Source organism: Dermacentor silvarum, chromosome 2 (assembly GCF_013339745.2).
Source record: "Dermacentor silvarum isolate Dsil-2018 chromosome 2, BIME_Dsil_1.4, whole genome shotgun sequence".
NCBI classification, from domain to species: Eukaryota; Metazoa; Arthropoda; class Arachnida; order Ixodida; family Ixodidae; genus Dermacentor; species Dermacentor silvarum.
This window is the reverse complement of record NC_051155.1, coordinates 142009481-142036797: the sequence shown is the minus strand read 5'-3', so window position 1 is coordinate 142036797 and position 27317 is coordinate 142009481. Positions and strand designations below refer to the sequence as shown.

Genomic DNA, 27317 nt, shown 5'->3' with positions numbered 1-27317 from the left:
GCATGAGCGGGAAAGGGCATAGGTATCTAGGTACGGTGGCTATACGGAGGATGGCGGCGCGCTTTTTCCAATTTGCGCCCGGGGCTCGAATTGCCGCCCGTGCGCCTCGGTACAGTTTCCTCGCGCGTCCTCAAGCCTCGGCTTCGCTGTCAGCGGCGGCGGCAGCAGCGTTGCCGTGCCTCGGAGCGAAGAAGCGCTCGCTATGCATGCCTGGCCGCTTTCGCGGGATTTGCGCGAATCGCGCGTCTCGCCCGCGCAGTGACTGCCTCCTTGTCTCCCTCCTCGAGGATTAGGCCTAAGAGCGCGCGCGCGTGCCTCGAGCTGTGCGTACCAAGAAACCGAGCCGGGTTGCAAGCGCGTGGCTGCAGCCAGCCAGCCAGCCGTTGGTTGGTGGTGGCGGCGTCGTGGTTTTTCTGCGTGGCGGAGGAGCAAAGCCATGGAGAGAAGGGGGATTCCTCTTGAGTGCCAAAGCCTGTTCCCTGATTTTCATGCGCTTCCCTATTCGTTTGCTAGCGAAAACTAACTCGTCGGCTGCTGGCTTTGCCAGTTTCTTTCGTCTTCTTCTTCTTACTCCGTCGTCTTCTCCTCTCGCTAAAAGGAACGACTCTTTTTCTCCGACCATCTTCCGGCGGCTTTTTGCGGGAATGTGTCATGCACCGTGCCCAAAGAAGGCAACGCCTACGTGCACGAGGGCGTTTATGAGGCTTCCTCTGGTGGTTGCTGGCGGGACGTGCCGTGTGGTATAGGCTTAAGCCTCTGAGCCCGCAGTCTTTTTCCTTTCATTACTTTATTTTTTAACTGCTTTGGCCGGAGCTTGTGGTGGGCTGTTTGCATTTATTCCATCACAAGCGTATGCTATGGAGGTGAAAAACACTTTTATTAAAATATGGAGTGGGAAAGGTAGAACAGGATAGGTTGCTTTGATACTTGCTGCGAATTCCAAAAGTAGTTAGTGAATTCGTGATTATTTCCTTGTAAATGATTATGCGTGTTTCTACAGGGGAGTATACGAATGAGGCTTTTTTTTTTCAAACTACGATCAATGACTGAATTCATGAAATGTTTAGCTAAACATACTTTGGACAGGCTGTAACAATCGTTGTTTTCTGTTATCGCAATCACGATTGGCGAGTGTTATTCTTCAAGAACGTCTATGCGAGCCCGCGTCAAATTACTTTTCAAAAGTCGCTCTTGTTGTCTAAAGAATACGTTAGAGAAGCCTGTGTGGATTCTAATGCTTCCGACTCTGTATCCCGCAGTCTTTCTTTGATTTATTTTTCTTTTTTTCTTTGATATGACAATTGCGAAACCTAATGAATTGAAGGCACAATCTGGACGGTTAGTTTAGGTAGTAGACAGGAAAGAATGAAGTGGCTGTTGTGGCCGCTCATGTTGTCCACGAAATACAGCTCAATCAAATGGTCAAACAAGCAGGCGAACACGCAGAACAGCTCGTAAACGTTCGAGAGAGTATACAGCATAGGAAAGGCGTGAAGTTTATCCAAGGAAGCTGCGTTATTTGCTATCCAATACTTGAGAAACGGGGTAGCAGACATAGGTGATAGGAAGTTTATACTAAGCTCCGAAGGAAATTCGTAGTGCTATCTCCTTCCTATGTGCTGCATATACCGCCAACTTATATACGCCTATTACTCCTTCCTGCGGGTTATAACATAACAGTGCCACGATCCAAAGACACACACGCACACACAGAGACCCGCACACACACGCACGAGCAAACACTCATTAATTCACTCACTCAACACAGACACACACACACATATCCGTCCCATTCACCCCCTCTTACCGAAGGAACCACTGAGGTCTGCTGATTTGTTTGTTTGTTTATTTCCATCGTCCAACGAAGCACCTCATAAAGCTGACTATAGTTTCCCTAAAACAACGAGCGCCGCTCGTCTTTCTCGAAGACGCCTAAAGCCGAGACGAAACCTAAGAATTCGTGGAGTACGGGATTGTCGTAAAAGGCAAATTTTGTCACTGATAATGCATTCTTATTTGAAGTGAAAAGTTCAACTTGTACTTACCCTTACGACCATTTCACTTGCACCCACTACTTTTAAGTTCAATGGTGAAGATGTGACCAAATCAGTTTTTCTTTCTTTTTTTCACATTTTCCCCACAACCTAAAACCTCGCGGTCGCCTGTAGATTTACGGAAACAAAAATAAGACACTCGGCCTTTTTCCTGTGCCCCTTAGATCGCATACCGGCCAGATTGAGGAGAATCAATAACTACGTATAGCAACTCTCAGGGAAAGAAATGAATAAAGAAAAGTCGCACGCGCTGCGCAGTCACGTATAGTTATACGAACGCGGCTTGAGGCCGTCGCCCTCTGCGGGACCCGTACACCGCGACGTGTGCCAGCGAGATAAGCGCGCGGCTCGAATCAACCCCGAGAGAGAGAGAGAGAGAGAAAGGAGTGACGAAGAGTAAGGGCAGTTCCCGCCAACGCAACCCTGACGCCAGCAGAAGCGTTACCAGCAACGCCAGCGCGGGGCGTGTACCCTGTCGCTTGGTCTGTTGGTGGCAGCTTTGCTATAGAAGCGGATACTCCTCGACGTACAGCGCGGTGGCAATCAAAAGGCGACGTCGGCGGCGTCCGCACAACAGCCAGCTACCCCGGCTGCCTCTCTTCCGCGCTTCGGTGCAGCGCTTCGTGGCGAAAGTGTGTCGCTTTGTGGTCGTCGTCACGCCCTCCTCACGCTTCTCTTCCGTTTCCGTTCACTCATATCCGACGCGGCGGCAAGCGCGTCCGCCACTGCTCAAAACGTCGCCCGTGCTGGTCTGGGCCGCTTCGCAGCGTCTGTGGTATCCCGCAATGGTTCGTGCCGTCGTCCGTGTTGTTCGGCACGGAGCCGATAAGTTCGCGTCGCATCTAGGGCTCCGATTCAACGTTTAAGCGACGCCACCTGACGCGTGCCATGGCCGACTCGCGATGTCGTCTGTGTGTGTGTCAGCAGAAACTCTACTGTTTTGTTCGTCTTCCTTTGTTGTGTCTGTAGGGCATGCGGCGCCAGCGAAGTCCCAGTGCTAGTGTATATAAAGCCTGTGTGTTCTGTGTGGTGATTGTTCGCGTTTGGCCCGCGATGTTTTTTTTTTTTCTTTCTTTCTTTCGACCCCCCTTCTTTTTTTTTTTTCTTTCTTGGCAAATGTGGCGAGAAGAAGTGCGGTCCACACTACGCCGTGACTCTGTCAAAGTCGCCGACCTGCGAAACTTCATTTAGTGCTGTCGTTCTTTCTTTCTCGATGCTTTCAGAATTTGCTCCGAAGCCTCTCCGCGTCGAGTTTCAAGGCAAGCAATACACTTGTGCGCGCTGTGTTCTCTTGACTGATCGGGATCATTGTGGGTGCACTGGGAATGTGTGAGAAACTCCAGGAATTAAGAACGAGCGTCGCGGTACTGGATAGGAAAATCGCTTGTGAATAGTGAGCCTTACGAGTGTCAGAGTTGTAAAAAAAAGTGCATGTGAAGTGTGGGAAGCTGTATATATATATACACCACCTTTAGTTGCACTTCGCTACTCGAAGAGGCAGGACGTGTGTCTAGTGAGCGCTTGAACAACACTTTTACAATGTGGTGAGCGCGGCTCAGATCTTGAATCCGTGACACCGAAGAGGTGGGACGTAATTCTAACGCATTTCCGTCCCATTTATTACAACGTGGACAACTGATATTTCATACTATGTCTTTCACTCGTTCTTTTCGCCGATGGAGCGGCAGCTTACAGTATATATAACATAACATTCGCGAGTTCCGCCGACTCTAAGGAGAAGATAGCGAGAACCAAATAGTTTATGAAGTGTATACTCAAGGCATGCGACGCATTGGTGCGTATAGCTGAAAACTTAGAACATCGTTTTATCCACATGCATCCTTACTTTTAAATGCATAGGCTGCACGATAACCATCTCGACGACCTTTCTAGTATATCTGTGTGGATGGACCAATAGAAGTAGCTGTATGAAGTAGCCCGGGACATAAACTTGCGCGCTGCAATCGTTGAATGTAGTGATAGAACCGTAATGTTACATCGCCATTCGTTTCATGCTCTGCTATAAGAACACTCTGGACAATCATGTTTGAGGAAGCAAAAAAAGCGGCCGCATGTTGTTTCAGCTCGCACACCGGCTGTTTGAAAAGAATTAAGGGTGCAAGAAATCAGTGACGATTTCATTCTCAACTATAATTAACATGAGCCGGATACTTGAAACGTGGTGCATTACATCAAGTTTTAAACACACTCCACTTTCTCCGACCAAACGAGCATGCATCGCTTCAATTTTACTCTGCTGCAGTTACGCACGTAATTACTCGTATTATGAAACTGCAAGCTCCTTGATACTGGTATAATATTGTCACTGGAGTACTCAAGGGTGTCTTAACGCCTCTTATCTTTATTATTATTGTATCGTGGTTCTAGAACGGAGAGCGGGGGGACCGACGAAAAACTTTCCGAATTCCTTGCCACGAAAATCGATTGATCGCCAAAAGAGGCTGCCTCTGCCGAGTGCATAATAGCGTGTCGCGCGATGAAAAGAAAATAACGAGGGAAGAAAAAAAAAGCGTCCGCGCTTCACTTTCTGATTTGTTTTTTGACTTTGTTCTCCGCTAAACGCGAGCCGTCTATGCTAATGTTCGTTTTCCCACGCGTTCCGTACGAAAAGCGAAGCGGGCTGATCCGCACAGATCACTCTTCATCATGGGCGTTTTCCGCCTCCTTACTAACTCGTTTACTCCAAAAACTCTCGCATCGTCGTGCGCGGCTACGCTATAGATGAACGCAGATTCTATAGTAGCTTATACTCTTCGGTATCCCTGATTTGAATCTTGCGTTTAGTGAGCGTTGCTTATGCTGTTTGAATAGAGCATAATTTCGGCGTTATATAGTTGCGCATGCACAGGGCCACCCAACGGCGTTTTACGCTGCTCTCTCCCGACATCTTTTCCGGGTACACAGAATTCTTGACGCGTGCACTCAGCGTGAAGGCAGCTAAAATCGTCCATCTTTTCTGCAATGGTTGTTTTGTATAGGCTTGCAAAAATTGTTCAGGAGTGCTTGGAATACACGAATATAACGATTGAAGGCTGTAACACAATAACATGGTTAAAGAAGGGGGAGGACGGTTGGCGGGGGGGGGGGGGGGGGGGGGCAGCTGTAAAACGCGAACTCTATTCAAATATTCGTTCCACGGATGTTTCAAGATGCTTGTCCTTTTATTTATGCAATAAACTTGTCCTGCTCGAGAGCTGAAAGAAGAACCTATTAACGAGATTTTCGGTTCATGTAGCTCAGACAGATGCGACGCTTTCTCACCGCTTTTTTTTTTTTTTTTTTACTTTCTCACATAAACAGGTCACTGGCCCAAACCTCGCAAAATTTCTGAACTGTTGTTTTTGAGATAGACATCTACGAAAACACGGTTTCACAAAAACGAAATTGCAACTTAAGATGATAGTGATGACCTCTCAAGCTATGACACCCGGGGCCACTCGTCTATTACTTGCGACGAGCTTATTTAATTTTATTGCAAATGGTGCCTCTTCCGAATGTCTGGGGCGTAGCATTCCGCACCCACTGTCACCCACGCACAAATGAGGCGTAAGGCGTTCGGCATCTCAAGGAATCGTTAGGTTAGGTTTTATTCGGTTAGGTTAGGTTAGGTCACTACTGCAATTGCTACACGAGGAGGACATTTGTATAGCATAAGTGAAACAAACACAGACACGTTCGCAATATGTGCCCCGTCTAAACAAAACACGTAACATTCGATAGTACTCATTTCTTTTGCTTTTGAATCTGACGGCAAAGTCTTTGCTTTGAGTGCTTATATGGACGTATTGCTGTACGATGCAGGACCTGTGCCGCCAGCGCATGGCCGCCAAGAGCCACGAGAGCGCCGAGCCCGTGCACGTGGCTACGCAGTCGCCCAAGCGAGTCAGCAGCCTGTCCCAGAGCGAGCCGTCGCAGCCCGGCTCCAGGTCGTCCACGTCATCCTGGTGAGAGATGTCCCATGCTGTCCGGTGCAGGAAGCGTGTCTCGCGTTGTTCTCTTTCCTATGCTTCTCTTTCTTTATTTATTCATTTCCTCGCATATACAGGGTGTTCAAAATTAAGCTTTACGAAATTTTTAAAAATCGCCTGTGGCAGGTAGCATAATTCTTATCGTTGAGCTGGGTTATTCGAAGAGGCGGACATTAGGAGCGCGAGAAATCTAAACACATGTTCAACTACTTAATAAAATTTAACTAATTAACCTCTTAGGTAATAACTTTACGACACATATCGCAATTTACGAATTGTAGCCGGTGAGCTTGTCAGGCGTATCCACTCGGCATGAATTTCCAGAATGACGCCAGTTTGGAGATATGCGCCATCAAACTCGCCGTAAAAAATGCACTGTTGTTTCACTTACTTTTATTGCGATAGCAATTATATGGACACTCCAAAGCAGATTTCTGCCGTCGGCGTCGCCGTCGCCGTGAGGTTCCGTATGACGTCAATGGAGATGAAATCGTCGCCGCGCGCCGCCGAACGCTGTATGTGCGAGTGAAAGGGCGCGAGGGACGCGCGCTTTCACGGGGAGTGAACGCACGGCGGAGAACAAACGCGCGTTCTGTGCCGTGCTCGCTTAAGGGCTGCAGAAGTAGGCGTCTCTTTCCTCCTTTACAATCACCATATATGTAGAGCAAACGCGCCTTCTTCTGACGCACGAAAGGCCGTGGGGGGGGGGGGGGGGGGGGCAGGGAAGGGAGGCGACGTTTAGCTGCGGCACCAAGTGCCTATTTATATCAGAGGCTCCGGCAACAGTCACCAACGCCGCACGCATTTTGTGCGAACGCGGGCAAAACGCCGACGGCGTCGACAACAGTGCTGTGTGTTGCCGGTGCTGCTGCATGACCAAGTTTGTACAGCGGATAAAACTACCATCCTTACTCCGTATAGCTCTCTACTAAGTTGCTATCGCAATTGATGCTTCGCCTTTCGGGTGAAACTGCGACAACTTTTTTTTTTACCAAAATGCTGTTTTATACATTGAAGCGCAAAAGTAACTGGAACGCCCATGTATTTTGTCCCACACTTTGGCAAATAATATCTCGAAACTGGTGTCATCCTATGCATACGCAGGTAAGCATACGCACATGGTTTGCCGTACTTGCTACGAGGACTCCATCACGAACCGCAGTTCATCAAAAACTTGAACCGATAAAGCAATTTCCTCCGAGAAGAAACAAAGATGTCAGGTCGACGACTCCTGAGTCATACTACGAGTGGGAGGGCACTATTACAACAAGTAGGCAAGCCGGTATCGCCCAACGGCTGTCGGGGAGCTCGGAAACCGCGAACTGAGCGACACGTGATCATGCCCTAAGCGCTTCATTTAAACCACTGTCACGCGCCCCGCTATTCGGGAAGTACACATTCATTTCCTCGATGTGCGTTTTGCTCCGGCCTCACTTATCGGGAAGAGCCAGGTTCGCGATTCCTCGGGGCAACGCATTTGTTCTAGCTCCCCTTACGACCTTTTCTCTTCCAGCCTTATATCCAACACCACGTTCTAGAGAGGCAGCCTATATATTCATTCATTTCTCCCCGTTTGGGTGAAGCCGACCTTTCCTACATTCATACACACTATGTGTTTTGTGCACGACCTTCTCTTTCACCGAGTTCGTGTTGTGGCCTGCACCGAAACAGGCATCGAAAGTATACCCGCATTTCTCGTTTTGAGAGGGCCAGGACAATGGCGAGAGCGTATGTCTACTACGCTGCCCCACAGCCGAACACGGACAAAAGCAGGCTGAACTCGGGGAACAGAAAAAAAAAGGAAGTAGATTGATACAAAACGGTTAAGCCGCGCGGGCGAGAATTATCGTGCTCGTCGGCTGTTTCGCGTCCCTGTTAGTCGCTGCCCCCCGCCGAGGCTCGAAACCCGACGCAAAGGCTGCGCGTGCTATACTACTACAGCAACGCGACACGTCGTGCAACAGCGGTCTGCGCTGTGTAGTGCCTGGCGCTACGCGGCGGTCGGCGCGCGAACGGAGATGCAAATGGGCACCGACGCGGCAATCCAAACAAATGGCTTTCCCTCGCGGCAGTGGCGCGCGGCAGTGCGGCCTACCACTACTCCGCGTGCTACTGCCGTGCGCCGCCGCCTGTCTCCGCTTTTCCTGGGCCACCCCTTTCCCGTACGGCCTACGTGTCAGCTCGCCCCGCGTTCCGTTAGCAGCGACGAGCCCCGTTTCGTTTGTGGGTCTGAACAGAGGGGGACATTGTTAGCGAGAGGTATACGAGAAAGGGGCACTTGCGAGCTCTCGCTACGATGCGAGCGTTGAGCACAACGTTCCTCTTCCTCCCCAATCCGAGGTACAACGCGAAGCATTGAGTAAAAAGAAGGGGGGGGGGGGGGGGGGGGGGGGGGGATGAGGAGTTGGACTGCTTCCGAAAACGGGAACGCAGAAACATGACCGCCAGTTCGTTCGAAATCCCGCAATAGGCAGGGGCAGATGCTGGCGACGGCATCGGTGCGGGGCCACTCTCTCGCAATTAAAAAGAAACGTAATTGCGACGGCGGCCGGCAAACGGCATCAAGGGCTCGCACCTGCGGGTTCCGCCTTCAAAGCAAGAAATGAAGAACATCGAAGACAGACGCGCAACCGTGCGCAAGCTGCGTAAGCGTCGATGTGGGTAGCACCAGCAGCACCAATGTCGGTAACAACGGGACGCGGTAACCTGGACCAGCGGAGGATGGGACCGAGAGGACGAGGGCGGAGGAGAACGAGAGAGGCCGCTTCTGCGGAGATGCCGGCTGTCTTTTAATTATGCATGCGGGCGCCGGATTTGCGTTCAAAGTTGCACGGGAATGAGTGTTAAAGGCATTGCTGCGAGGCTGCCGAGGCGCCTGTAGCAATGGGGGAGGGAGGAGGAAAAACAAAAAAATATAAGGAAGTAACGAATGAGCGCGTGCCTTTGAGAGGGGACCGCCGACCGGCCGACGTGTGCGCGCTCCATGGAGTACCGCTACGGGAGAGACAGCGCCTCTTACAAATAGAGGGGGAGAGATTCGGTGGGAAAAAATAAAATAAAGAAGAGCACTCGAGGAGCTGCAGCTTCCTGTTAGCGGAAAGCCTCAGGTATTGATTAAAACGGCTCGAAGAGGGGCCGAGAACATCGCGGTACGGCACCACGAGACAACGACCGCCGGCGGCCGTGTCTTCATTCTCTCTTTTTTTTTCCTTCTCTCCTCGTTTGCGTCCATCAATTGCCTGTATCTTTACGTTCCTGTTCGTTCTGCGTCAAGTTCTTAAACAATTTCGATGCGTTTGCGTATAATCTGTTCTGGTCAGCGCTTAATGGCCGTTTGCGTTATTGCTGCCGATCATTCGTTCACGCCTCGCTTCCCAGTGCGCAAATCACGGCTTTCTTTTAACACAGTAGTACACCTAATGACACACAGAACGTGGGCCGGGTGCAAAAATGCCGTTCCCACGTGACTGTGATTCGTAAGAACTGGCACTAACCAACGCGGCGCCATATTTTCTGACGAGTCTGTTGATTTTTCATATCCTCACGGCTTTTGTCGTTGGCTCGGGCGATGCCGCACCTCCACTATAAATGGGTTCACTCAGTCTCTGGGATTCGTTCTATAAAAAAAATCGGAGAAAGAGATTCCTAACAAAATGTGGCACCTGGGCAGCGAATATGCTGCCATTAGCAGATATATTTACTGCGAAGCAGAAGCGCTGTTAAGCCGAACAATTTTTACGTGCGAACACTTGTTCGTTTATTAAAGCCTCTGAAGGCTTTAATAAACTGCTGCCTTCTTTGGAGGTTTGACACGTATGCAGTGCAGCAACACCAGGTATAACACTGCACGCATTTTTTTTTTTTTTGGGGGGGGGGGGGGTTCTCTTCCCTCTTTCCCCTCCCTACCGTTTTAATTGCTAGCTATGTGGCCTTTTTGGAAGACAAAAATTTGCTTGGAACTAGGTCCACTCATTTGATGGAAGGCTTTGTTTAGGGTGCTTAATTTTTTTTTAAGACAATGCATACTTTTTATCAAAATTCTATGAGCGAAACCAACGTAACGTTTTTCCAGACGAGTTCCTATAGGCGAGGCGGACATACATTGCCGGTAATAAAGTGAGTTTCGGAAGACTGATTAACAAAAATTTATTAACGTTTTCAATATTGCCTTAAGGTCAGCTTTAGGAAGTCACATTTTAATGCGAAAAATGGAGCGAAATATGTTAGGCCTAACGTTAAGAGACAGGTAGAGAGCGGTATGGATCAGAGAGCAAACGGGGATAGCCGATATTCTAGCTGACATCAAGAGAAAGAAATGGAGCTAGGCACTCCATGTAATACGTAGGGTAGATAACCGGTGGACCATTAGAGTTACACAATGGGTGCCAAGAGAAGGGAAGCGCAATTAACGACGGCAAAAAACTAGGTGGGGTGATGAAGTTAGGAAATTTGCAGGCGCAAGTTGGAATCAGCTAGCGCAAGACAAGGGTAATCGGAGATCGCAGGGCAGAAGCCTTCATCCTGCGGTGGACATAAATATAGGCTGATGGTGATGATGATGATGACATTTTATTGCATCCTCATTTTTTATATTTAAAATCGCACCCAATCCGAGACACTTATTATCTAATTTCAACGGTAAATCCAGGCAATATCGATACCAAGCGCCACGGGAGCGCAGAAAAGGCGGTACTGCATCATATCAGACCGAAACACCCCGTGACGACAAGCGCGAGAAAGTTTGAACGTATAGGCCAGTCGCGGCAGCTACCGATACGGCATGCTTTGCCTGGCAAGCATGTGCGGTTGTGTGTCGGGTCAGGATTTGCCGTGACATGCTATGATCTAAACTTCACGTCACCTTTTTTAAGGGGCGTTGCCGTAGGACGCGCAGCGGGACGCGCTCAGTCTCGATATTGCCTCGATTGACCTTTGGAATTCGATGATGAATATATGAAATTACGCAAAATGTTTAAACTGCGCGAGGAAGACGGAACGTGTACAGAAACGCAGACGCACACACAAAGTGCCGTGTTTGCGCTTTGTGAACCACTAGCCCAACAACATGTCTTACTTCAGTATGGGATTGAGTGTGATTTTCAAGATTAAAAAAAAAAAGATGGGTGTGCATTAAAATGTGACTGCCTCCTAATTTACCATTTATACAACTGCCCACAAGGCACTAATAACAAAGTTAATTAATTAATTTTGGGTAACTATTCTTCTGAAGCTATTGTTATTAGCAGCCTCGCCTAGTAACTCGTCTGCAAGAACGCCATGTCCGCTGCGCTCATCACGTTCTATTTAAAAATCTGTATGGTGTAAAAAAAAGAAAACGAAAACCTGTAGAGGGGGTGCTCAAGGGAAGGGAGAGTCAGTGCAGGGTGCAAGACTGTTGTTTGAAGCGATGATATAGACAATTTGCAGGCATGCGATGAAGTGAGCTCACGCGGAACAGTGCTAAATGGAGTTCGCTGGGTGTGGCATTTGTGCTGCAGCGCGTAGATGGTGACGATGATCATGATTCCAAATAGGCGGAAGGCCTGCGAAGATTTGGTTGTTGTCGTTGGCAGCGGGCTGTTTGCTCACTTGTACACCTTCGCTTAGGTTGAAACCAACATAACGTGGTGCGAGGCGGTTTCGAATACCTTGGAATATTTGCAATGTACTTCTCGTGCTCATCTGTGGCTGGCAATTCCCTTACAAGTTTCGCTTCGAATAATGTCATTTGGACCATTCTTACGCAATCGCCTCTGGCTCAAGTACGAAGCAATGCGCGCCCTTTCTCGAGTCAAGCAAGCAAACACCCAAGCAACGGTTCTATAGCTTCCATAACTGCGAGAAGGGACAAGGAGACCAGGGACGACGCGACTCTCAGCGGCCGCATAGTCGAGGATTTGGTAACTATAGGATCTCAGCCAGACGCTGTCTCGGCCCCGCTGAGCTTCGCGCGTGCCTCGTCGTGCTACTTGCGTACCAGCCGCAGCCGCCACCGCTTTTTTTGTTTCGCGGAATGAAGAACGGGTTACGGTTAGCAGCGGAACAAACGAGAGGGGATGAGGACGGGTGCTTGTTGCGAAGAACACGAGGGACTGTAGGAAACTTGGCGCGCCCGGACTCCGCACCGTTTCCTCTGTCTCGTGCTCGCCTTTTCCCGCCAATTCTCCCCACAGCCTCCCGTTTCGGGAGAACGCCCGCGCGCGTTTCACTCGCCGCCGCGCTACTCGCACGAGCGCGCCTTGGCGGCTTAACGATATTCGGGCGGCTCCACGCTTCGCCTAATCGTCGACTGTTTTTCCTCTTGCCGGCTCTCGCACTTTCCCTCCCCCCCCCTTTTCTTTCTCTTCCTCCCCGTCCTCCTTTTCTCCTTAAGTCTTGTCCCTCGCTCGGTCTGACTCGAAAGGAGGAAGTGCCGAATGCGACGCGCCATTAGTGCTCACTCCGGCGGGATAATTACGGCAGAGCGACGGCGGGAAGGCGGGTTGACGATTCCCCACTGCGCGCCGCCGTCGTTTTTTCCCGCTTCTTTCCTTTCTTTTTTTTCGCCCGCTTTTCCACCACTTCCGCCGCTATTCCTCGGGGAGCGCGTGGAAAGCTCGCGCTCGCGTGCTCCGTATGAATCGGCGCGGGAGTTGTCGCGCCAATGAAGCAGTTGGAAAAGGAAACGAGCCGCCTTGATTGGCAGGAGCTGTTAAGCTGGCTGTCACTCGCGCCGCATAGCACGTGTTACGTTTTTAGTCTTCTTGCGCCTGGCCCAGCAGCCACGCTTCTTGAATGCCCCTGAGAATTGACCGCGATGGGAACACGTAAGATGGTGAAATCGCCTACCTTGTGTTACTTGGCAAGGAACTCTTGCAAGTGGTTTTAAGCTTTGCTTTCCTTAAGAACAGGAGAACGTTGGCGGAATAGTTCTTTCCAGTGCCGTGAAAAGATGACTTCTTTGAATGCTACTCCAGGACCGGGATAATGTAGCATTTCTATTCTAGTGCAATAGGGGATGTGCGAAATTCTGCAAGTGTGCTTCCCCACACATCTCATTCTGCCCATAGACCCACAAATGAGGGCAGACGGCCTCCTTAAAAGTGGAAATAAAGTAATAGCACAGAAGCTGGTGCCGCTGTCGTAGCCGTCAGGTCATCCGTATTACATCCTCGCTGTTCGCGAGGCAATCCTCGGCTAGGTTGTGCAGTGAGCGACAGGTCGGCCATCTTGTGTAGTCAAGATTAGTGTGGGAATGCCCATTTCTAGTATTTCGCACAAACCATTTGCTTTCGGGTTTTATCAGCGGTCCGGGTAGCACTCCGCCCACGTTATCAGTGAGATCGGCTGGTCGTTAACGGTGGATGATAAGAAAAGCATCGGAAAACCGATAGTTTCAGCCAATAGACCCCGGCCGGGACCTTCGGTGGGGATCTAATTCACCGGAAAATTGAGTTAGCCGGAGTCCAGCGAAAGGAATCCTTACATAATACGTTACATCGGCCAATATTTTATCGGTTTCGCATAAATTATGAGCTTTATGTTTCATATTCGCTATCTCACCATAAGTTCTTCGGCACTCAGGGTCACACGACACAGAGTAATACAGTTGCCTATAAACTGGCTCCCGGCAGCGGCTACACGACGCGACGTTTTATCTGACTTGGCTTCGAGCACGTGGGCGCTGTGGCGCGAGCAAGAGTGTCCGTGGGGCGTCAACGCTAACAGGGCGCACACCTTGCTTGACCTAACGTCACTGCCGGCTATAGTTAATTCTTTCGCGATAAAGTCCTTTCTCGACATAGTCCTTTCGCGACATAGTCCTGTCATGACAAAGAGTAATGAATAAAACAATGCACCAGGAATAATGTATGCGGTATCCTAAATAAGCATTGCAATATACGGGCATTGACGAGAAGTCTAATCGTGCCCGGCGAAGTATACGTATAAGCCGCATGGGAGACCGCAATCCAAGCCATATTACTTTGGCTTGCTTGAGCTAGGTTTGCCGTTCTGTGAGCATAATTAATGCTACTTTAAGAGGAAAGAAAGAACTTTGAATAATCTCTTCCAGGCGACCTGTTCTTGCGGAGAACAACACAATGGCTCAAGTTCTTTAATATGCACGTGCGTGCCTGGGGACTTCCTATCTGGGGTTTAGTTCTTAAAGAGAGCTCGTCGGTCCCGCGGGACAAAGATAACGGTGAAGGAATGCCACGAAGTGGAAGGTAAGCAAGGAAACCAGCTAAATTAACGCTTTCCCCTAAAGAGAGAGAGAGAGAGAGAAAAAGGGCGGGTATAGAAGGGCAGAAGTTCATGGGCGCACTTATTAGAGGAATCGCAAGCCACCACAAACGAGAACCGCCGGATGAATTTCTTCGAGAAATGATAGATAGTCAGCCAGAGAAAACGTGCATTTGAAAGCGCACGACACGGGGAATGTATAGATGATGGCTATACGTTGGAGGAACATTGTCATTCTCTTAGTTCATCCCGCTCTTGCCTCTCACCCGTACCACGTCATCCCTCTTTCCATCGTGGAAGCTATAAGAGCAGCCACTATATGAATTGGACACTGACCGCACTGCTTCCAGGAGGGCCGAGCGTGTGTATCTACAGAATGTACTGTCAATACTTTCGACTCGAAAGCAAATGGGAGTATCGCGTTGGATGGTGTATGCATCCGCATGCCCCGCATGCCGCATGCACCGCAAGAAATAGTCATGGCTTGGAGAAGGCCAGAGAAGGTGCCGGCAGGGTAGCAGCTAAATCACATGCATTCGGCGCCGCGCTTCCGAGAGCACGAGGAATTCTGACTTCTTCCTATGTGATAGCCGATATACGTCAGGCAAAGGGCGTGGCGTGTAGTATTCGGGCTGGGCGACAACAAAAATAATAATATATAGGTTAAAAGAAAACAAAGGAAGACAGCAAAGCGCTGTAAAGAAAGAGAAGGCATGAGAAGGAGTCGACTATCTTTTAGCTTATTGCGTTCCGTCTTTATTCTAATCTCTAGGAACCTCCTCGCGATGGAGCCCGAGCATTATGCTAACTATAGAGTACAACGTAACCCCATCGTCTCGGTTGCGGGATTCCGGCTCGGGAGGCCCCCGGGGGAGGCAAAAGGATGAAGTAAAAAGGGAGGAGAATCAGCTATAAGTATTCAGCCCCGTACAGCACTGCCGCTGCGCGCGGTGTAGTTTCTTGCGTGGCTGTATACAGTATAGTATATTTATACTATATCGTGTTCCTCGCGAGTCCACCTCTGGGGAGCGGGCGGATTACACGAGCGGCAGCTCGGCCCCCCCAATTAACGGGAGTGAAACATCAATACAGGAAGAAGTTGGTGGGGAAGTCCCTCCGCAGCGGCTGTTATCGAGCCCCGAGGGCGACCGGTGCTTGACTCTGGGTTCTTTCGGCTGAGGCCCAAACCCCCTTCTTGCCTCGACCCCGATCGAAACGCGGCAGTGCTTCGCCGTTTCTAGAGCGGGTCTTGTCTAAATGAACTAGTACGGCTTCGATTCCAGGAGCATGCAAGGAATCTCCGTCTTCCCTTTTCTTTATTTTTTTTTCCTGCCTCGCCGTCGTCGACGGTGGTCTAATTATTGTTCCTTGTCAGTGACACATCCGCCTACTTGTGCGGGCGCAGGTGGCCACCTTTGTTCTTTTATTTGGCCATCGTTTTCTCTGTTTCTCCGTCTGTTTGTTCGTTCATTTTTCTGACGTTACACCTGGTTAAAGTAGCAGGAACGTTATGATAGAGAGCAGCTATATGTAGCTGCCGCTGATCATTAGCAATGACCTTCGCAGACTCGTATCCGCAGGCGTGTGTCTGTTCAACGCCTCTCAGACGTTGTAACAAGCACGGATTCATGAGCGGGTATTAATGGACGGAGCAAGTATATGTAAAGCCGGTTTCCGTGCCTACAGGGTATAACAAGGAGTTACTCTCTCAGGAGTGTGTGACAGTTTGCCTTTCTTTCGCGTAGACATAAGGGGCTAAAAACGTTAGAATCGGGAAAAGCATGCTGGTATACTGAACATAGAGAAGCAACGAATGGTGATTGAAGATGTCTTCGCACGTCTGGCTAAGTCCATATGTCCACATTTTCGTACCATGAAGAAAATACTCGGCCTTCATTTCGTCATTCATTGACCTAAAGTACTTTAGCCTCGTCACTGGACTTTGCAAGTTGTCTTGTGCATTAAGTTCTGAAAGAGCAGCTAGGCTGGAGAATGTTGAGCCTAGGTACACTTTTTAGGGGGTTGTCTCATCGTCTCGCAGACCCCCAAATTATTGATTGGTTTATGGATCCTTATATCTCGTCCGTAATAACGTCGGGTACTCATTCCCGACTAACAGTTTCTTCACCGCGTCTTCTGTATCCCGCAAAACATTACCACTTTTGAATAGCAATACAATCTCAGAGATAACAATCCCAGGGGTGCTACTGACAGGTGTGCAGGCAACAAACCGCGACTCGCGGGTGATACCTATTAGATTATTTTGCACGCTTATATTCTTATTGACATTGTTATCGTTGCATCACGATACGGAGAACGTGCGACGGGGAACTGGCGCGATGAGGGCACTCGAAGAAAGACGGGAGAGGACGACCGACCCTGGCTCCCTTCCTCCTCGTCCGCGGAGCGCTCGAGCGCGTCGCAACCAGCGCCTGTCAATAAATCTGCCGCCGCCGAGATTAACGGGGGCTTGCCACGGGCCGCGGCCGCAAGCGCACGCCCCCCCCCCCCCCCCCCCCTTCTTTCAATAGGCGCGCGTATAAGTGCGTGCGCTTCGGGCCTGGTTCTCTGAGCGGGAAGCTGTCGCATCTCTCACCCTCACCATATCCCTCCTCCTCATTTTCCCATCGCCGTTGTTTTCATTTCTCTCGCTCTCGCTTCATATAGTTCAGTTTCGTGTTACATTCTCATAACATCGCCCTTTCTTTTCGCCGTGTCGCACGTTCGTTTTGCAAACGAAGCTTGTTTTATTTTCCTTTTCGTGTATATCGCCTTCCTGTCTTTCTCTTTCCCTACGGCAGTTCTCCGGGGATCGCGGCCAAAAACGCGGAACATTTCCCCACTTCTGGGCGGGTGATGTATGAGTGGATAGTGCCTGGCGGTCTGCCTCGGGCGCCGCTTCTCACTGTCACCTCCGTTTCCTTTTTCTTTCACTTTCGCCGCCTCGCACTTCATTTTTTTTTCTTTTGTCTTTTATTTCCTCTTCGCTCTTTCTTTTTCTCTCTCTCTCTCCTTCTCTCTTATTTTTTTGTCTCATCACTTGGTCCAGCTCGGTTCACGTTGCCCCCTGCCGCCGCCACCGCGCGCTGCGACGTGGCTGCCACAGCGGCTTCGTTTCGTCGGGCCGTAAAAAACGGGGCTAACCGCTAACCTCGGCTCAATTTATTAGCGAGCGCGTCGTCCTCGTCGTGGAGGTTCCGTCCAGCGGCTGCCCCGGCCAGGCTGACCGCCCCGCGCCCGCGCCATATCAACGCCGCAACTCAACCGACACGGGCTCGCCGGAGGTTACAAAGTGCTGCTCCCAGACTATACCGAGAGAAACAGCTTAGCCGGCGCTATTTTTGACAAGGCAATAATCTCTCTGCTTACCGCTCTCCTGGGAGCTGCGGCAGAAAAAAAAATATTATAATGGAGGGGAGAGGAAAAAAACGCATGCGAGGAAAATAATGACTTGCTCTTTATCCGCGTTCGGTTTCTTTCGAAACGTTGCCGTATACCTCGGTAGTGGCAGCTGAGAGATGAAATATTGATTGACCGTTCTAGTTTTTTTTTTTTCCTTTTCTTCTATAATTCCTGCTTTCTTTCTCTGTTTTGTTGTAATAAGCGGCAATCATTACATTACGTGGTTGCGGGCTAGAGTTGTCTTATAATGCGGTTGACACACATACTTTCTTGGAACTCAACAGCAACCTTTAGCGTTTGCTCTGGAACTGGTGGGAGTAGTAACAATTAACTGAGCGCGTAGATGACGCAGGTAGAAAATGTTTGCGTACTCAGTTTTTAATGCAGCTACTCTCAAATAGAGCAGCCATGCGTGCACCGTCGTAAATTGGCCGTGCGTAAAGGGTAGCGGGGCGCAGTGTGAAATGCCTTGCACCAAGGCGTTGCTACATAGATTGGCAACAACGACGATTTCGCACTTTGTGGTCAGGATTCACCGCACTCGATTTGAACATGCTTTTGGCGCATACCCTAAAACCCTATGCGCACGTGCATTAAGCCAAGACAGTTGATCGAAGATCAGTCAAGCGTATTGAGGTTTAAGTTTAGATGCCTAGCGTTAAACAAAATGCAGATCGATGAGATCAACAGCAAACTGAAAGCTGCCATTGGTGGCAGGCAACGGGATATGCTCCGTTCCTGGTTTTATCGAGCGCCTCTACTGGCACTGCGTGCATGTGCTTATTAAAGATAAACTCGAGCCAATCGGCTTCCTCGTCTTTGTCAGTTGTGAGTTTTTAGTATGAAATTACGTTTCCACAGCCTCCCCGTCGGACGACTAATCATTCTGATAACTCTGTCGTTCCCTCATTCGTATCTATAAAACGTGGCGCAATACGCATTCACTGTTGTGATCACCAACTCCAATATCTTAAGTTGCGGGGAAACAATAACAGTCGGCCTATCCCCGCATCCGAAGGTATGGGCCCGCTCCATTCGGCGCACTTTAATAAGGGAAAAAATTACTGCCGCGCAGAGTAATATGAGGACGACAAGCGAAGGAAGCGATGGGTCTCACTCGTTCCCCTACTCCCGCGCAGTTTAACGTGGCGTGAAAAACGGGGTGCGCCGGGAGCGTTCATCAATAATGAGGCCGCGCACGCATCGCAACGTGCCTAAAGAACTGCGTTCTTATATCCCCGGAGTAAAGTGATAGACTGCCTCGAAGCTTATCGAATGAACAGCTGAAAAACGACGTTCTCTCCTATGTGGCGAGCCAGCTGCTGGCAGCTGGCGCTGTTCCCTGCTTGTCTTTTACGGAATCACCCGTGCGCCACTATACGAAGAAAAGAAAACGGTGCCTATACGTAGAAGATGCCAACCGGCTTTGTTTACTTTGTAGTACGAGCATGCAAAGAGAAAGAAATAGCTCACTTTGTTTTATCGATACGTTGTTGCGGTATGCCTATGAACGAAGAAATGGATGGAAGATATTAGAGAGGGTTTAGCACTGCGCGATGCTTAATAGTTAAGGCCCGCTACACAAACGCCGCGTCTCTGCGCAGCCGCGGCACAGACGCGCCGTTTTAACAGACGTGCGGCGCAGACGTTTTAATATCGTCATCGTGTTCCGTGCTATAGAGCGTAGAATAAAATTAATGACACTGTGATGAAATGTGTTTTTAGAGCGGACCACTCGCCAACGCATCACGGACGCTAATGCTGTGGCGCCATCTGCTAGGTGGCAATTAAAACACTTTCCCCGCTCGATGCCATTGGTCTAGGCCTATAGCAGTGTCAAAACAAACAGCCGATACTAATAATAACATTGCTAATACTTTGTCCTCAGTGTGAGATGGGACTAAGCGATGACTGGTGTTACCATTTATTTGTTGCCGTCATGACGAACAGCAAAGCAGCAAGGGCAAGCAGCAAGTTCATAGCGGGTGGTGCAACCTGTACAGTAAGTAGTCAGCCGTATAAGGCGCGCATGCGCACTGAGCTTACCATATAACGTACCGTGGTAACGTATCACGCAAAGCTACAGCTCTCTATTAACAGGAACTCTTCGGAGCTCATTTTTGTGCTGTTTTTTATTCACTGCAGGTGACTGCACCGCGTTCAGTACCGAACTGCTAAATAGCTGAAATGATTCAATTCACCTATCACCCACTATCGATCAATAATACAAGTTGTGGACAAGCCAGCGACATGCTTTGCTTGTTGAAACATTTCAGTGCGAAATAGTTGCGTAAATAAATAAATAAATAAATAAATAAATAAATAAATAAATAAATAAATAAATAAATAAATAAATAAATAAATAAATAAATAAATATACCAAATGAGTTCTGCGGCTATCCTCAAGGTGGAGGAAGTTTCATGAAAGAAAAATTTGATTCGGCCTCGCTTTGCTACTTGCATGCCTCGTAGTTAGCTCAGATAGTAGAGCGACCGCCCGGGGAAGGCATTAGTCCCGGGTTCGAACCCCGAACCAAAAGAAATTTTATTTTTCAAATGCGAAGCTCCCTTTCTGAGAAAGCCCCGTGCGTTTCCTTTGCAGCTTCGTGTCACTGTCGCGTGGACGACAATATTTCTTTTTCAATGAGCCTAAAATATACACAAACGAGAAAGCGTGTGGCTAACTTGTTTAGAGTTATCGAATTCGATGACAAAGCTATCTCTGGTTTGTTCAGTGTGCCAAGCCTATCGGCCCTACAAACGCTAATGAGCTCTCGAATGCGTGAACTTCTCACGGTGGAGCTTCCACCAAGGTGCTGGCAAAAAGATGTGGTTGTGTGCTAGCACCATTAGTCGTTGAGAAGTGTAGGCGGCGTGCCGAGGAAGAAAGCGTAGGGTTCACTCCCTACTTGCTCCTGCCGTTCTCGACCGACACTCACATTATCGAAAAGACCCGACAATAATTTTACTCCTTCCATGACCATGCCACGAAACGATAAAGCCTGTTATAACAAAGTTCGCGGTCATAAACTCGGGTTGTGGCAGCAACTCATAAATTTCTCGTTTGTTATGTGCCCCCGGGATAAGCATCTGCCTCCGATGACAAAGCTGCAGTGATTCTTTCTGCTTTATCATCAATTTTTCTATAGGCTCATGACGCGTGCCGACACTAACGGGTAGGAATACGTTTTATAGAGGGGCATAACAGCAACCATAGACTTCCTCTATCAACCTGCCTTCACGTCATATAATTTTTGGGCGGCCCATACGATGTTTGCGTGACCTCGCCGCTGCCAGCTGCGGAACCGCCACCATGGCAGGGCCCAAGGCCTGCATTCGCAAAAAAAAAAAAAAAAAAAAAAGCTCTTGCACTGTAATTGTTCGTAAGAGAAAACTCCAGCCAATCCTGATGCTGGGCGTATCATTAGCGAAGGCTACCGGCCGATTGTAAAAGAGCACTTGCAAACGAACGAAAACCCTTGCGAATATTGCCCCCGGTGTCTTCACCTATTCTTAGACTGACGACCGACTTCTGCAAGCTTTCCTGAGTTTTCAATTCGTCTTCTCTTGAGTTATATTACGTCAGTATGAATTAATCATTTCTTTTATATTTAATGTGAAGCATTCGTCTGCGATTGCAGCCTCTTTTTTCGCAAACCGGCGGGCTGGGTATCTTGCCGTTTTGCCTCTTTTTTTGTCTCTTTCCCTCCTCCCCTTTCCCCAAAGCCGAATAGCTGTCTCGAGGAATATACCTCAGGCCGACCTCTCTGCATTTCGTATCACTAAACTTCTCCTTCCCTCTCTGTCGGATACCGGTGACAGTGCAGTCTAAAATTAGGTGCCACAGGGACGGGTGAGTATGTGCCACTGGGTTTTAGTTTGCTTTCAATCTTATATCTTGTTATTAGAAACATTCTGCTTCACTTATAAGTATAAACACTGGAGCGTATAATCTCTACATAACCGTTCGCTACACAACAGTTACATTTATTGCGATATCAATTATATGGACACTCCAAGCGGATTTCTGCTGTCGGCGTCGTCGTCGCCGTGAGGTTCCGTATAAAGTCCAAGGGCGATAAAATCGTCGCCGCTCGCCGTATGCTGCATGTGCGAGTGAAAGCGCGTGAGGGACGCGCGCTTTCCTGGAGCGAACGCACGGCGGAGAGCAAACGTGACGTCTTCCGTCGTGCGAAAGGCCGTGGGGGAAGGGGAGGGAGGGAGGGGAGGTGACGTGTAGCTGCGGCACCAAATGCGTATCTTGCGACCGGGCGCAAGGGGAACTGGCGACTCAATCTCCCACGCGAAATGAGGAAAGCGGGAAGGCAGCGCGGAGGGAGGGGCGCGGCTTCTAGTCTGCCAGCAACTGCGTACTTATGCTTTGCCCGGCTTCGGGCTGTGGCGCGCACCGTATCTTGAAAGCGATCTCCACACGGCTCTTACCTTTGTATTCGCTGTGCTTTCGCCGCTCAGTTTCCGTTGAAGCGATACACCGCACGAATCTTCGCTCGCTGCTGCTCGCGCGCTTGCTCACGCCAGCGTTTTGACAGTGGTTGTCTGCGGTCATCGAATGTGATCTATTCATGTTTGGTAGTGCGCGCTGACACCATGCTTGTTCATTCAGTTAGTAAGCGAATGTGTCCAAGTTTGTGCAGCCGATAAAGCTACTACCCTGACTCCGTATAGCTATCTAGTAATTTGCTATCGCAATTCATGCTTCGCCTTTCTGGCGAAACTGCAACTTCTTTCATACAACCGCTCTCTACAAATAATGAATGCTTCACATTACGTAGACATCAACTACAGTTGAGTCTGGAAAATATTTTTTACACTAACAGCTTTCTGGGATATACGAGTATTTTCTTGTTCTTTTCTCATACGTTTAGATCAGGAACTCAATGCAGTGAATTTGTAGTTACGTTGTTCTCGTCCCCTTTTTTATTTTATTTTTTACCTCTCGCAACACCTAGATCTTGAATATGACTAGTTTTGATTACGTACTGATCCTGCCTGATATTTCCAGCCTGACGTATTGCACTTTCTTAAAATGAGCTCAGTACGATCCTCGCTGTTCGGTATCTACCATGTTTCAAACCAAGAGCAGCACTCCTACACACCTTATCGTTATCGCGCATCATTCATGACTGCGTCGGAGTCAGCTTTCATTGAGGCAACAAAGTCATTTTTTTGCGAGCCAAAGAAAGAATGAAGCACTCGGTCCCATGTCCACGAACACAGAAACGGAGAAAGGAGAATCAGGAGACCTTCGGTTGACATTGATAGAAAGAAAAATGGGGGGAAAGAAGAAATGTGCCGCGAAGCGCGGTCAAAGGGTTGAGTCAAACAACGAATAGCCTCATTTCTAACATTTATCTTGGTTTATGCTTCTTTCATTCTTTCTTTGTTCGTTTCTTTCATTCTTTTGTCGTTTTTTTATGGTTATTACACTCGCGTACGTTTCTTGTATTAATCGAAAACCAAAATCGTCTTGTTTCTCTCGCAGTTTCTTTCGATTCTCTCGTTTTCTCTTCCTTTTTTTTAATTTTGTCAACACTTCTTCTATCGAATCGGTGCTCTCACTTCCTTATTCTATTGCTCCGTGTACCACGCTAGCCCCAGTGGGAGTTTGCGAGAATTCGTGGCCGCGCCGGAGAGAAATAAATTGGGCAAACAGTTGGAAAGTCGGTCTGTGGACGACTGTCCCGGGCAAGGCAGCTAGCAGGAGACACCGCGGGTGAGGTGACGGGGCGGGAAAGGGGGGTGAAGGGGGAGGAGGAGGCGTTGGGAGGGAAGTACTGCGCGATTTAGGAATCCTCCGGTGGCATGTCTTGTAACGGCGCCGCCTTGGGGGGCGACAGGATTGCAGCGGCCGTCGCGCGACACCGCCGCCCGAGGCAGTGGGCTCTTCCTGATCTCGGATGCTCTTGCCGCTTTCTGTCTGCACGACTACTACGCTTCTGCTTCCCTTTCCACTGCCCGCTGTATACCGCCGCACCGCGGCGCTGCAGTGCTCCGGATGACAATAAATCCGCCTTATTTGTACGTCGTCGCCACCTTCGAATTTTTATTGGCCCCGCACATTTCTAGCTTTTGTATAGATTTTTTTTTTCGAAGTGGCCTCGCGAAACTTGGGGGTTTTCTCGGGGTGCTATCTTTTGTCTTATTGCTCCCGCGGGTTTCGTTCCGAACGCGCTGGCGGAGAACTGTCAATTCCAGCTGGGTCCTGATACCGCACACGTCAATTATTCGTTCATTTCAGTGTTCTTTTTCTTTTTTTCTTTTCTTTTGTTTGTCATAGGTGCGATGTATTATTGGTAATCGTTTTTCGTGCTTCCGCCATTACTTTCTTTTTTTTTTCATCAAGAAACCCGAAAAATTGGCTTAGTGATGACGAGCGTAATGCGATAAGAAGCGGCTACAATTCTGTATTAAAACGTGCGTCTACGCGCTATCGTAAAGATATATATATATATATATATATATATATATATATATATATATATAATAAGAGGTATTACTTTACTAGTACTAGTTCTCTCTCACTGCTGTTCACCCATCCAAGAATAAATTAATTGTATGCAGTATCTTGAGTGTCTAATAAGGGTTAGAACTTACAGAGGACGTGGATAATGCATACAAACTACAGTAGCGTACACAATGGCGTTATAACAAGGAAAGTGCAAAAAAAAGGGATTTTAACAAATAACAGAGCTACTAGGTGCAGGATATTATGAAAAGTGGTCATGCCTGGTCATACGATGCGTCTTCACTGTATGCGACGGAACGAATAATGTGGCTCTTTATGAGATAGTCATGGGCATAAACGAATCAATAGGAAAGGTAAAAGAAATATGCCGACTTTATGCTGGCGATCGGCACAGAATGGCAAATACGAGAGTTGTGACAAAAGCTTGCGTTCAAGAGATAGCTTCATGAAAAAAAAATTCCTATGCAAGAGTAATACCAGTGTTGCACGTGCACTTTCGATCGCCATTGAGCCGGATCGAGATCGAACTTTTCGATCACAGTTGGCTCCTTCGCGCGAACTTGCATAAGGGAGCCAACGGGGCTTGCGGATTTCAAGCGTCGTTTGTTTGAACACTTTCGGAAAGCGTACATGTGACAAGGGTATTAAAGTCACGAAATTTTTCATCGTAAGAGCAAGCTCGGAAGGCCAGGATTAGATTTATTCAGTAATGCTCTCGCAGGGTGTGATGTTCTATTACTTCGTTTTTCTTAATTCGCACATTTTTCACTACGGTTATCTTTTTGGGAGATGCGAAGGGGGGGATTGCGCATATGCATGGGTGAGGGAACGAAGGTCGGCTACCTTCCAAGCAGTCTAACCAATTTGTCAACACAATGGACATGATAAGTAAATAATCAATCGAACATACTGCAATAATGACAACCAACTAAGAAATAGTGTCTGGTAAGGTACATTAGAGTAAAAATCTTTCGTAAGAACATTTCGCTCATATAACATAATAGTATAGTTCAAATCTCCACTGGTATCACTTTGAAAATTCGTCACCGGATTCGATTTGACTCGAAAGTATGTCCCGCAAGAAAACTTCAGGGACGCACCTGGTATGATCATACGGTCCCGACAATGGCTAACAGCAAAAACATTCATCAGTTGTCAAGGCAACTTATGCTGGGCTTTAGGAACAGCGCCCTGGCAGTTACCAGGCGTTCCAAAAAACGCTGGCGTGATGAGCACCGCCAGCATTGTGAGGCGCCTGGTAGCTGCCAAGGGGCGCTGTTCCTACTGCCCAGCATAAGTTGCCGTGATCGCTGTTACGTCACGTGAACATGTCGCACACGCGTGCAGTTAGAACACCGTCCTAAGAGTGCAAGCGCAACGCTAAAACTTGCTACCACTTTGAATGCTTCGCCCCCTTCTGGTGAAACTTATACTTCTGGTGAAACTTATTATACCTTCCACATACACAGCGCGACAGGAAAGCCGAGAGAGAGAGAGAGAGAGAAATTGGGTGGGAAAAGCAAGGAGGTTAACCGGGAAAGCTTCTTGTTTGCTACCCTGCACTAGGGGAAGGGCAAGCGGGAAGGAAAGATGGAATAAACAACGGTCAGATAAAGCACATACGCGGGAAAGAAAATATAGGATGAGGGAAATGTCTATTAGAACTATCGTCTCGTAATAGGCCACTCAAACGTAAGAACTTCGAGAGTGCCTTGACTGACTTGTGATGTGGCCACTGTTCGAGGAATGTGCTCCGAAAGTAGGTGGTCGTCAAGACGGGCCAGCGCGGTCGCGAGTGACTACTTGTGCGCTCTGTATCGAGGACAACGATAAATAACGAGTTTAATAGTTTCCTCGCTGCCGTAGTGGTCATAAGCAGAAAGTGCGCAGATTTCTTATACAACATACTCTTTAGCAATGCTCCTCCTTTCAAAAATAATCGTTCAGGTACGGATCTGAAAGCAGTGCAAGCTTACGTAAAAGACGCGCTTTTGGCGACAACGGCTTCGCGAACAGAGGTCGATGTCGCTACAGCTACACGCCGCATTGGCAGACATACAACCGCTTCTGTGATTTTTACTGGAACGCTGGAGAAAGACGCGGCAGATATTTAACGCGCTGGCCATGTCAACCATTTTCCTCTGAGAGGTATTCAAACGCATTCCTCGCTTTTGGTGGGGATAAAGGTTGCATAAGGAAGCGCTCAAGAGGTCGTTATTTCCAGCAGCCGACATTCTCACTTCTAGTATAACCAGGTTAAACCATACAAATTCATTAAGCAAGATTATCGAAAAAAGAAGTTTAGAAACCACTCTACTCCTACCGGCCAAACAAAGTTAACAGAGCCCAGTACACGTTCGGAAAGCAACGCTCAAACGGCGCAGGTTGCAACAAGAAGGGACCAACTCCCATCAGGTATACGAAGAAGGGTTTCCTGCCAGTACAGTGGCAGGAAATGTTCTCAACAGAGCGGAGCTATATGGAACCAGAAACGCAGGCGGACACGGGGAAAGGAATAGATAGGTGCAGAAGAGAAAGAAGGTAAGGAACTGCGCGCGAAGCTTAGGTTGAAACGAATATTCTGTCGCAAAAAAAAAAGTAAAAGCGAAGACAAAAACGAACAAACAAACAAAATGAATAGGTGACGCCAACACAGACGCTGTGTCGAGTGCGCGACGGCAATTCCCGGATAATGGCCTGCTTAGCAGCGAACACCAGCGAGCACCCACTCCAACCTGCTGCTCCTCCTCCTCCGCTTTCCCACCCTCCTCGCACTCTCTCTATAGCCAGCTGCACTGTTCGCGCACTCTGGCGGCGCCATTTGGAGTACGCTTTCGTTCGTGTGGACCGCTGCATGCAGCCGTTGCGCCCACCGACGATCCCCTCGCCGCCGCTCGAAAGCGCTAAGCTTTGCTCCCCCTTCCGAAAGGCCGACAGAAGCATGGTAGCACCAATTCTTTCCCCGCAGGCAGGCAGTAGAGAGCCAGCGAAGGCGGCGGCTCTCGGAAGAAGGCAGCTCTAAATCCGTACGTATGAGTAGGGATTGAGGAGACAGTAAGGGGAGGAGGGGGGGGGGGGGAGGGAGAGGCTTGGGGCACCTAGGGAAGGGAGCGCAAAGCTCCGGGGGAGCGAGAAAAAAAAAGAAATGTCAGGCAACTAACA

General features: G+C 48.8%; 1 protein-coding gene across 2 annotated transcripts in view; it reads left to right on the top strand.

Moving 5' to 3' along the window:
• Nucleotides 1-27317, top strand: part of LOC119441875 (receptor-type tyrosine-protein phosphatase N2-like) — a 658601-nt gene that overhangs the window by 582271 nt on the left and 49013 nt on the right. For both annotated transcript variants that reach the window (XM_037706513.2, XM_049661681.1), the window contains exon 15: nt 5877-6019. In XM_037706513.2, the coding sequence (XP_037562441.2) occupies nt 5877-6019 (143 nt within the window). The remainder of the gene's footprint in view (nt 1-5876; nt 6020-27317) is intronic.